Source organism: Agrilus planipennis, unplaced genomic scaffold, assembly GCF_000699045.2.
Source record: "Agrilus planipennis isolate EAB-ADULT unplaced genomic scaffold, Apla_2.0 scaffold387, whole genome shotgun sequence".
Classification (NCBI taxonomy): domain Eukaryota; kingdom Metazoa; phylum Arthropoda; class Insecta; order Coleoptera; family Buprestidae; genus Agrilus; species Agrilus planipennis.
Window position 1 is genome coordinate 14,062 of NW_020439130.1, and position 13,039 is coordinate 27,100.

Sequence of the window (13,039 nt, forward strand, 5' to 3'; positions counted from 1 at the left end):
CCCACGAATAAAAAGCTTTTACTTTATTTATAAACGATATTAATCAAGCTATAAATAGTTCTTTTAATTTGTATGCAGATAACTGCAAAAATTTGGCGAAAAATTACAAATAAAAACGACACCCGGTTACCACAAGAAGACTTGAATAGCTTAGCTAATTGGTCTACTGCAAATAAACTAGAACTTAATGTTTCGAAATGTAAGTTTCTCCGATGCACACGAAATAGTAGAATTACACAAACGCAATATTCTCTACAGGACGAAAACCTTGAATTAGTATCTGCCTTTAAAGACCTTGGTAAAATTATTGATGGTAAAATGACTTTTGATGATCACATTGATTTTATTGTCAACATAATGCCTGTTGTTGTATTTTTCTAAATAAAGATAAAAAAAATCTTATCAATGAAAAGTATAACCTATGGGCGTTTCTAATGTTGAAGAACGGGAGTTAATGACCCCAGAAGAATACGCAGAATTCTGTCAATAACAGTTGCAATTACGAGAAGATCCAGAAGAATCAGCTGAGAAAGTTGAAAATGAAGAAGATTTTGCGACTGTCTCTTTAGACCAGAAGGCATAATGGATACTAATTACCTTCAACAAATTTCGAAACTATCCTTTATTATTTATCGTTCCTAACGGTTTAAAAATTCTTAGACACAGGACCTCACAAATTTGGATGTTCTTTAGAACAAAGTATTGAAGTATTAGCAAACGCAGAAAATGGCATAGTAAATATTCCGTCTAACGAAGAAATAAGTTGAACATTTGATGAACCTGTACAAGTAGAAGCTATGGATGCTTATGAAGAATCAGACTATGACATTATGATAACAAAACAAGGACTAACAACATTCATAAACGCTGTTAAACATAACACCAGAACTAATGGTGACCCAATTTATGTCAAAAGTTACAGACATCCTTATCACCTGAAGGAACACATAAAACGACAAATTGAACATTTATTACAGAAGAATATTATCCAACATTCCATATCGCCATATTCTTCACTGGTGTGGATTGTACCCAAAAAGCAAGACGCAAGTGGAAAACGAAAATATACGATGGTAATAAACTACCGCAAATTAAACCAGGTATCTTTTACCACGCATTGATATAATTTTAGACAAATTAGGAGGATGTACTTATTTTTCTACTCTCGATCTAGCTCAGAGATACCACCAAATAGAAATCGACGAAAAATCTGTTGAAAAGACTACATTGACTGTAGAAGGGGGGGGGGCACTATATGAGTATGTTCGGATGTCATTCGGTTTAAAAAATGCACCCGCAACGTTCCAGGCAGTTATGGAAAATATTCTAGGACCCTATATATACAAATTCTGTTTCGTATACATCGATGACGTTATAATATTCTCAAAATCATTGCAAGAACACTTACATCATCTTGAACTCATATTTGAAAAATTAAAACAGTATTATCTCAAACTACAACCTGATAAATGTGAATTTTTGCACAAAGAGGTACAATTTTTAGGACATGTTGTCACTGCCGAAGGAATGTCACCAAATCCAGACAAACTGAAAACCATTAAAAGTTTCCCAATACCCCATGATTGAACTAGTTTAAAATCATTTTTAGGACTTATAATATATTATAGAAAATTTATACAAGACTTTGCAAAATTAACAACTCATAGATCCATATAGGCCACCGTTTCAAGGACCTTTACTTGCTGAAGAACCCTTCGAAATTGTTCACATGGATGTATATCAATTTGGACAAACGAAATTCCAAACATTTTTGGATCTTTTTAACAAACACTCCCTCATACCAGTTAGAAATAACAAATGCATTGGAAATACTTAGAAAATTTAGACACTACATAATGCATTACAATTTACCCAAACGAATTGTAACAGACAATGGAAAAGAATTTGACAACATACTTTTCAAGGATTATCTAAACGCTTTTAATATAGATGTTCATCTAACCACGCCTTACAATCCTAATTTGAATTCACCCGTAATGAGATTTCATCGAACTCTAACATAAAAATGAAGAATTTTACGAGAAAATGATCCAGAGAGCACTCTTGAGGATAATGTACAAACCGCAGTATATATGTACAATAATAGCATTCACTCTTCAACCGATTTTACACCTTTTGAAATTTTATATGGACCTTTTAAAGAAATTAATCTATTAAGAACCTCTTTGCAAAAACCTATGCATGAATATTTTCAAAATAGAAGAAAAGAATTAATAAAATTGTATGAGCAACTATTTCAAAACCAAAAAGAGAGAGTACAGAAACGCCTTTGTAACGTTAATGAAACAGAAATTATTCCAATGTCTAAATAACACAAGCAAGAATATTTGTAAGGACTCAATAACAGCGAAAATTAACAAATAAGTATCAAATTGCCATATTTGAAAATAAAAATGACAAAAATATACTTAACATCACCCCAGAGAAAAATAAGAAATCTACCAACCGTCATTTACCTAAAATGAGAAGATTATTAGAAAAGAAATTTCTCTACAGTATCAGTTGGAGACCTCTTCCAGGAGAGAACCTCAGGATCCAGTAAATTAACAGTACCGCTGGATATTTAAAAGAAGAGTTAGGACAAACATATATATTTGATCACTACCATATGATATATTTCGCTTTCAATCACTCTTCATTGTATTCGTCATATTTAAAGCTATTAAATGCTGCTACTCTTATCAAATATAAAATTGGAAAAAGTAAAAGAAATGGACCAGCACAAGACTACCAGATCCCTACGCCCATAAAGGAAGTTAACTTAAAGAAAATAACTATCAAAACATTAAACGACTTATATCTATAAGAGATCAAGTCAGTTGTATTAAAATATTCAACCTATTTGTATTATTTATACATTACAATAATTGGTAAATGTCTAGATGATGGCCCTTACCCCCTTTGGTGGATGGTATCGAAAGAGGAGGTCTCCCCCACCACCACTGTACCATAAAAAGTTCGTGGCGGTCTCACCCCCATAAAAAGTTATGGGGTTGAAAGTTGATTATTTTGACAATTTTCATACACTATAATTCAAATAAAATTCAATAAAAAAAATATTTTCAAGCGGGTCGAGGTGGGAGATCGAAAGAGGGTGGTCACTTGAACAAAACCCGATAACCTAACCTAACCTACCCTNACTTAATAAAATAATTGTTTTTAAAAATAAAGTTTCATTAATTGAAAAGATAATTTTTTAGCGTTGTCATTTATTCATTTTTTAATTAAATTTATATAAAGTCTCATGTGTTAATAAACAATATTCCTTGATAAGGAACATAGAATAATTATTTCTATGACGAAATGAGGCGTGCAATGGAATCCGGGCAAATGTAAAGTGTCGCGCCTGAAGAATTAATTTTATTTTAGTAGCATAAGCGATCTCGTATCAGTAATTTTTACATCTTTGAGATATCGACCTCTCTTCCAACTCTTGCGACCTACCTACCTGCTGAATAATAGCTCATTTACTTGTTTATACGCATATTTCGCAGTAAATATTGAGAAAAATTGTGGAACACACGAGAACGATATTTTTTGCGTAAAAAAGGTCATTATATATAACATTTTTCAAATCAATATTTTTTAACAAACCCAAATTAAAAGATCTTCATTAGACATGAAGCTATCAACTTGATTGCCTATAATCTTAATAAAATAAAAATGTTAGAATGCGGCGCAAGCTAGATTCGTGCTGGTTTTTCGTCAGGTAAAAGGGTAAACAACATTGCCACCAATTTATTTCTTCACCTAGTTCGTGCAGTGTATATGTCCTGATCAAAGAAACTCATGTAACGATACTATACGTATAATTAATACATAAGCAGGTAGATACCCAAAGAAGCCGTAGCTTCTATTATGATATATTACCCTAATAAACTGTTTCAAGGGAGCCGTAGTACAGACCTCCCTTGCCGTTTTTACTGTAACGTATTTTGTAAAAGAGGTTGCCTAGTTCGAAAACGATTTGTTTGAACATTAATAAGACCCCTTTAAGACTTAATTTCTGATTTAAAACTACTAGAAAATGATTATCACTAGATACGAAGAACTACACTAACACTTAACAAATGTCATATTCACTTAAAGTTTAAATTATTAAATTAAACAAGCCAACAATATAATCGTAATTATTAATAAAAAAAAAATTCATAATTTCACACAGCACATGTAAGCTGAATAAGCTCATAGAAGCGCCGGCGTACATGCATGATTCTCGTAACTCTTGATAGACCCGCTCCAGATTTCCTACTTCAAGTTACTCGATTCGTAACTAACAGCAATCGCAGTACTCATTACTATTTTGTGAAACTTTCTGGATGCTTTTCAGGTGTCATTGCATAAATATGAAAATTCATGGTACAGACAACCTCTGAGGAACTGTATGATATGCAGAATGCAACTACTGCAAGGGCTGTTTTATGATTTTATCATTTTTCTTGTGATCTTAGTAGTGGGTATAGTTTATAGCGGATAGCGGAGCAAATTGCAATCTATCTAGCAATTTATTTTTATTATTGAAACCTTTGTGCTTGGAATGAGTCCAGTTAAAGTGGTGCTGTCTGATATTGCTGCTAGTAAGGGTGAAGGCTTAATGGCTGTTGAAGTCGATGTTTATTATGACATAACCAAACTTTTAGAAGCAAGCTGCAAATGAACCGGTGACAACATCATTTTATTAATTTGAATACCCTTATCGATGCCACAGTTACAAAATCGAATCGACTGATATCAGTACAAAATGATTTATACTAGATACGGTTTATGTGTTCTTTGTAGTTTATTACTACTGTTGATTAATAGTAGTTTTAGTGTTGAAAATGTAATTTATGCTGTTAATTGTGGTGGAGAAGCACATACTGATGTAAATGGAATTCGCTATGAAAGGGATCCTTTACATGGAAGAGTTGGAATAGCTTCTGATTATGGGAAGAGGTTGTTTATAGGTAGAATTCCCCCACAAGACCAAATTTTATATCAAACAGAAAGGTGAAAAATGAATGATATGTTAATTTACAATAAGTTTATTAGTTGATGTTGCAGATATCATACAAACACTTTTGGATATGATATACCTATACCAGATGATGGTGATTATGTTATTGTCTTAAAGTTTTGTGAAGTTTATTTTACAAGCCCTGATCAGAAAGTGTTTGATGTGGTTCTTAATGGCGATCACACTGTTGTTGCAGATTTGGATATTTTTGATAAAGTCGGACGTGGTGTAGCACATGATGAATATATTCCTTTCACAGTTTCAAAAGGTAGTAATATTAAAATAATTATAGCCTATAAAATTACAATGATTTTTAGGTCGGCTTTTTGTAAATGGGGAAGAATCTGATATTAGGGGAGGCAAGATACGTATAGAATTTATTAAGAGTTACAAGGATAACCCTAAAATTAATGCAATACTAGTTTTAAAGGGAAAATTAGAAACTGTTCCTAAGCTTCCACCTCCAGAACAAGAACCTGCTGAAGAAATTAGAGAAGAGTCTGAATATGTTCCTAAAAATAGGAAACCTAGTGGACCTAAACAACCGGATCCATATTCCATGGATGATTCATCAATGATGCTTCCAATATTTATTGCAATAGGAGCATTTATTCCATTATTATTTTGCTTATGTAAATTGTGATTTTAAAATGATAGGGATAGTCAACTTACTAATTTGAAAGGGTATATTTACATTTAGTTTGAAAGGTATTGGGTGTGGGAATTAGAATAAAGCAATGTACTTAGTAAAGGGCTGCATGAATGTATGAATAGGGTTCTTGAAATACAAGCTTTTGTTGAAGCAAAATTTGCAACCAATATGAACAAAATTTATACTCTAAAGAACCCAATAATAGTTCTCTATTATTTTATACCTTAATCATATATCGTACCTATGTACTAAAAATTAGGTATTTTATTTCTTTTGAATAACAGGAAAAACAATTGATTTTCATTCAAAAATTAAACAAGGAAGTAAGCTACTGAAAATAGTAAGTAGAATAGATTATAATAAGAAAGGAAACCATTATTATACAGAATTTTTTGTGTTCATTATGTATAAGTAATTAAGTTCCCATTGGTAGAATTATGACGAAACTGTACATTTTAATTTAAATAATGCATTATTAACTTTTGTTGCTGGTGTTTTGAAGGTTTAATTATGGTTAACATCTTAAAATTTTTTATTTATTTGTAAATACAAATATAAATAAAGGAAATGCAAAGTATTGGTTGTCATTAACAATAATTAAATAATTTTATCTAAAACTAAAAATTCATTCAGTTCTGACAGGGCAGTGGAAGTTGAATTACCTCTTTTTCCAGATACATCTTGTACAGGGTTTTTCAAATTTAATTGACATTAGATGTATTAAGGAAACTAAGAAGATTTGGCGGTAGAAGTTATGGAGGATAAATCGTTTTACTAAAGAACTTCAACTGTCGATATCGGCCACTTTTATCTCAAATTCGTATGAAAAACAAAATTGTAAGTTTCTTAGATACCTAATAATTTAATTTTTTAAAGATCTCTGCCGCAACTCATCATTATAAGGTCATCAGTCCTAAGACTGGTTGGACACGTACCTCCACTCTTTCCTATACTGAGCTAAACTTCGCATTTCCCTAAAACTAGAACAGCCCACATCCTTAACTATTTACGGACAGTAATCTAATCTAGGTCTACCTCTACCCCTCCTAACTCCTGTTTCTGTCTCTAATATGCCTCTGACTAAACCTTCATGCCTGAGAAGGTGTCCTACCAACCTATCTCGCCTATTTTTTAATATCTTCCATAGAGTCCTCTGTTCNAATGTTGAAATTTGTACTAGTTATGTTTAACGTCATACCAAAATTGAACTTCATAATTTATACAGGGCGTTTAAAAAATATCTGAAGTATAAGACCCTCAAGCACTCAGACTAAAAAAGTGAGTAATGTTTTTATGTACCTTTAACAGATTTGTATACGTTCAAAGTACATACTAGCACTACTCAATCCTACCCATTTTGTTACTCAGAAAATAAGTAGGTAATGTCTGGCGGCTCTGGGATCTTGCTTTATTATGATCAACGGGCTTATTAGATTTAATTTTAGGCCGAGTTATTGAAAAAATACTTAATGTACTACGATGTATTTCTTTCAAGTCGGTTACTGAAATATGGGTCAATCCATCAGTACAAGCATTGTTTTGATCTTTGTACTGTACATAAAAATTATACTCCAAAAAGAAAAAATTATAGTCATACAGATATGGTTTTCTTGATCACAGATTTGTGTTATTCTCTTGTAAATACACTACAACTATTGGAAGTTCCTTACCTTCGAAATTCTGGAAAAGACAGCTCCACAAGTGAAATGTCGGGGAAGCCCGAAAACAAATAATAATATTACAAATAACTGTTAAGTTAACTAAGAAGTGTTGAAATTCTTACCAGTTATAGTCGTCTCTAATAGCTAATGTTATACTAAAATTGAACTTCATAATTTAAATTGGACATTCAGAAACAAAGTTTAAAAAACTACCGTATCACGCCGCTGTTCGGGTGCGAAACATGGACAGTGAGCGCGGCGAAAAAGAAACTGTTAGAAGCGTTCGAAATGTGGTGTTACAGACGAATGATGAGGATACCGTGGATAGAGAAAGTTAGAAATGAAGAGTTATTAGGAACAGTAGAAGAACAAAGAACTCTATGGAAGTCAATAAGAAATAAGCGAGATAAGTTAGTAGGACACCTTTTCAGGCACGAAGGTCTAGTCAGACATACTAAAGGCAGATACGGAAGTTAGGAGGGGTAGAGGTAGACCTACATTAGATTACTGTTCGCAGATAGCTGAGAAGTTTGGCAACATCGCATTGCTTCGATGTGAGAGTCCTATTTTGCGAGTCTTACTTCTTATTAATATATGCGTCGCTATACATGATTTTTAGACACCCATTACGATAAAAATGAATTAAATTATTAAATAAGTAACATTTGTTCATCACTGATAGTATGTGACGTTATTTAAAATATGTAGGTATTAAGAACAAACTATAAAAGACAATAGATTAGGTAAACATTGATAGGTACCCATATGAATGTCATCTCGATAATTGTAATTTTATTAAGGCAAATTTCCACACCACCATTGAGGTATTGCTAAGGCGCGTTACTTTTTTTTGGGGTTCGCCAATGGCCCCGCTATCCCATTAGAAAAAATTAATTACAGTTTGAACGTTTCTAATTTACGGATTTTTGCTGTCTTACAGTTAGCTGAAATTGAATTGGAGTGGCGGGACTCTTACTTTCAATAATTTATAATTTTAACGTAATCATAAGCAAAACATTAGTAAAAGAAGATAAAATTTGGAAGAGTGCATCTTTATAATGTTTTCCACAACTACATATTTTTGAAAATTGTTAATGCTCCTAAAATTAGTTTTTAGTATTCAGCTCGTGGACATTGTGTCTGCAGATTTTTGTTATTACTTATTTCTTCAAGAATGGCATAAATGTGAAAAAACCTACACTGACATTATCATTAGGAACAGAAAATCTTCCTCTTTGTAAAAATAAATATGTCCAACGCAAAAGCCTTTATTGTTTATTATGAGCGAAACACAATTGTTGCAAATTATCTTTTTACCAGCACAATGAACTGCATATCCTGAAATGTAAATTTTTATGGAGTCATCTAAATTACAATTCATTAAATAATCGGAATTTAAAATATCAATAAACTGACTTATGTTTAAGGGATTTCAACAATTTAAATTTCTGTTTCATCAGTCTCTGGTAATTTAGGATATGTTAAAAACACATTCAAAACATTATCGACAGTGGATACTTTTTTTTCTGTTTTTATAATGTCACTTTCGTTCACGTGATGTATGTAAACAGCAGAATATTTTCATGGAGTTCCAATCTTTGCGAGGTATAGCACTTATGCATTTTTTTTCGCATTTCATCATTTTTTTGGGAATAAAAATACAGACATACTTACATTTTAAAGATGATTTATAATTTGAGTTGCAACCGGGAACACAACAGCGATGAGGTATTTTGTAAAAATAAACACACTATCTGACCTAACACTTCTTTCACTTAATAGTTAATATTACCATCTGCAATTAAAAATTGTATCCAAAGGCATTAATCACTAAAACACACTATAAGCATCCTTATTGCACATTAATTGCACGATATTTCCGCTAAAATTAAAATATCAAAAAACAACGAAAGAAAAACAACAACCAATGTATTAGTTGTAACATTCATTAACTGGGAAATCCTGGGACTCCCACAGTGTTGTCAAGTAAACCTTCAGCACGGCTTACAGGCTTAAGTAGAGACGGCTTGGCAGATAGTTAAGGATATGGGTTGTTCTAGTTTTAGGGAAATGCGAAGATTAGCTCAGGATAGGAACGAGTGGACGACCTTATGATGATGATGACCTACCGTATTTTACTTTGGCATTTGATTCCTCTTTTTATCTTCTTTCAACCCACATGGATGTCTTATATTGCTTTATTTGAAAATTTTTGAGAAATTTGGAATTTTATCTGAAATAGATAATTTCATGGCATAACAAAGGTATGACATGGACAATTAACAGCTACCGCAAATGTTGAAATCAAAAGTTTATTTTTCTTTTTTTTATATTACAAAAATTCAGATATAAATACCTACTTAATTCTGTGTTTATGGAGAATCCCATAAAAGAAAATTCTGGACATTATTAACTTGTAAACATACATCTTATGTTTTCATAATATTGTAGCGACCACGAGCGTGATTGTGTGCGATCAGGCATACGTGTGTGTGAGCGGCTTATCGATTCGCCGACTAGCCGCGGGCGCTTTTCTTCATGTGCGCCGTATCTGTGAACGTGTGTGTCGTACCTGCGTTCCGGGAAAGCAATTAAACAGTTCAAAGAAAACGAGACATCTCTGGACGACAGGAGAATGTTCCTGAAAGAAGGCAAGGGAGTATAAAAAGGAAGAGACGATCGCCGGAGTAGAGTAGAATAAATTGACCGTTGCAGAAGTGAATCAAGAAATAAATTGATAGTGATAGAAGTGAAATAAATAAAACTGCAAATAATAACAGAAGTGTAAATAAATAGAATAATTACCTAGGTTTAGTAATAATTTAATAGCACTTTTAAGTTCAATAATAATTAGTGTAAATAAATAGTTTTCTTCTTAAAAGTTAATTTGTTAAACCCACGAACATTACAATATTCTTTCAATCGATCAAAAAAACAAAAACCAACAAAAAATCTTTAATATCCTTATTCCGTCAAATTCCTCTTAAATGAGGATACATACAGTTTATTAAATTATCTGAATGTTGTTTCTTAAACGATGTTGTATTCTCCTTAAATACAGAATGAATTACCTAATTAAATTAGAATTGCAGTATTCAATATAACCTTGGACTTTTATGATTTTTGTAACATAAAAAAGAAAGATAAGGTTTTGGTTTTTAACATTCGCTATAGTTGTCAGTGGTCTATGGCATACTTCTGTTATGCCAAAATCAGTGAAACTATTCCAGATAAAAGTTTAAATTTATTTAAAAATTTTCAAATAAAGCAATATGACTTTTTTTACGCCCAATATAAATTAGTCGGAAATCGGAAAATTTAAAACTTGAGATGAATATATATATAATAGGTTAAAGTAAAGACGGTGCAAATGCAGTTTCTTTTGGATTAGTCAATAAAAATGATAGGGGAGATAGATAGAATTTTGCGATAAATTTAACCGTCCCGAATATGCTTTATTCAACCATTACGTTAGGAAGCGCTATACGTGGAAGATTGCAGGTGATTTAGGGAGATATAACCTAGATTACATATTTATTAGGCAACCTTTTGAAGATGATTTGCTGCCGCCACACATTCTCCACCGGCCAGTTCTCATCAAAACTAAATCGGTCACCCTGCGGAGCAGCGCAGCCCTGCTCCTCGGCAAGCAGCATGTAAGCTAACAACACCGCCCAGGCCAGCCGCAACGTGACGCCCAATCTTGCCACAACACGCCGCCGTTCACCATGTCCCTTGACCGACTAGACGTCCAATTGCCACCCTTTGTGCCTTCCAACCCCGAACTCTGGTTTTGCATGGTCGACCGTAGCTTTGAGGCCTACGGAATTACGTCCGAATCAACAAAGTTTGGGTATGTACTAGGCAACCTTGACCCTCACTATGCGGCGGAAGTGCGTCATATCATTGTTAATCCCCCAGTGACTAAACCATATGCCACCATTAGGGCAGCACTCATTCGTCGGCTGGGCATCTCCCAAGAAACACGGATGAAACAACTCCTCGAGCCTGGAGATTTGGGAGACAGGAAACCCACGCAATTTCTGTGCCATCTACGCGGTCTGGCCGGAACCACTATGTCGGACAATTTACTGCGAACCATTTGGTCAAGTCGTCTTCCTCCTAATATTCANACAGGAAACCCACGCAATTTCTGTGCCATCTACGCGGTCTGGCCGGAACCACTATGTCGGACAATTTACTGCGAACCATTTGGTCAAGTCGTCTTCCTTTTAATATTCAAGCCATCATCGCAACTATGCGCGATAAGAATCTGGATGAAACAGCAAAGGTCGCCGATTACATCATGGAAGCAACTCAAACACAGTCCATGATAACAGCTACGACCACACCTACTCTCCAGCACGATACCATCCAACAACTGACCAACATGGTACATACCCTCCAGATGGATCTGAACAACATGAGACGACACATGGCAAGAAAACTGAAGAACCAATACCGTTCAAATTCGCACAGTTCTCTACCTCGACAGCGTTCCAACCACAATATTAGGGCAAATGGTCAAGGACAAGGCACACAAACGCATCCCACCATGACGGATGACAACAGGAAATTAACCAACAAACCACGTATGGCAACAACAAGTGAGGTCCACACAGCGCAACGTCGCCTATTTGTAACGGACAGAGCCACAAACCAAACATTTCTGGTCGACACCGGTGCGGATATCTGCGTGTATCCCAAGTCACTAATACCTGGGCCATGTCAGAAATCCACATTCACGCTACAAGCAGCAGACGGCACCAACATACCGACCTATGGTACTATTATTCTGTCGCTCAACTTAGACCTACGAAGATGTTTCCCATTGCGTTTCATTATAGTCGACGTCACCAAACCAATTATCGGTGCAGATTTCCTAGCCCACTATCAACTGCTGGTAGATTTAAGCAACCAACAACTCTTGGATCGACTGACACACCTCACCACCGCTGGTCAAGTAATCAACTGCTGCCAACCTTCCGTCACTTTCGTTACAGGAACGAAACCGACCACTTCGCCATACCACGAGATACTTCGTGATTTTCCGTCATTAACTCGACCCAACAGCCACATCACCTCTTCGAAACATGCAACAAGGCACTATATCAACACTACCCCCGGTCCACCCGTATCATGCAAACCACGACGTTTAGCCCCGGACCGTTTCTCTGCCGCCAAAAGAGAATTTAAAACGTTGGTACAACTGGGTATCGTACGTCCCTCCTCCAGCCCCTGGGCATCGTCACTGCATATGGTCCCAAAGAAAGACGATGAATGGCGCCCATGCGGAGACTACCGTGCTCTCAACGCGAGAACAATCCCGGACACGATAGACTTGGTTAGAGCGTATAACCAAATTCCAGTCGCAGAGGAAGACATTCCAAAGACAGCCATTACAACACCTTTTGGATTGTTCGAGTTTCCTCACATGAATTTTGGTTTACGTAACGCCAGCCAAACATTTCAACGTTTTATTGACGAAGTGTTACACGGCCTTGATTTCTGTTTTGCTTACATCGACGACATACTGGTCGCATCAGAAAATGCTGAACAGCACAAACAGCATTTACGCACGTTATTTACTCGTCTACATTCATACGGAATACTGCTTAACCAAGCAAAATGCAACTTTGGTAAACAGGAAGTCTCTTTTCTAGGTTATTCTGTCTGGGCAAATGGAATACGCCCTTTACCCGACAGAGT

At 34.8% G+C, this 13,039-nt stretch overlaps 2 protein-coding genes across 3 annotated transcripts; both read left to right on the forward strand.

Moving 5' to 3' along the window:
- The first annotated feature begins 4,246 nt into the window (after nucleotides 1-4,246).
- On the forward strand, nucleotides 4,247-6,246 carry LOC108742876 (malectin). 2 transcript variants are annotated; one of them, XM_018478218.2, is made up of 4 exons: nucleotides 4,247-4,604; nucleotides 4,662-5,010; nucleotides 5,065-5,285; nucleotides 5,335-6,246. In XM_018478218.2, the coding sequence occupies exons 2-4, from the start codon at nucleotides 4,763-4,765 to the stop codon at nucleotides 5,658-5,660; spliced, it is 795 nt and encodes a 264-aa protein (XP_018333720.1). In that variant the 5' UTR covers nucleotides 4,247-4,604; nucleotides 4,662-4,762; the 3' UTR covers nucleotides 5,661-6,246. The 2 variants fall into 2 exon arrangements, with proteins under 2 accessions (XP_018333720.1, XP_018333721.1); XM_018478219.2 differs by having other exon boundaries at nucleotides 4,247-4,598.
- A 4,673-nt stretch (nucleotides 6,247-10,919) lies between these two features.
- LOC112905403 lies at nucleotides 10,920-12,489 on the forward strand. The gene is made up of 5 exons (XM_025977762.1): nucleotides 10,920-11,183; nucleotides 11,277-11,518; nucleotides 11,575-12,114; nucleotides 12,178-12,372; nucleotides 12,404-12,489. Exons 1-5 carry the CDS (start codon nucleotides 11,059-11,061, stop codon nucleotides 12,487-12,489), a joined length of 1,188 nt encoding a protein of 395 aa, XP_025833547.1. The 5' UTR covers nucleotides 10,920-11,058.
- The last annotated feature ends 550 nt before the right edge of the window (nucleotides 12,490-13,039 follow it).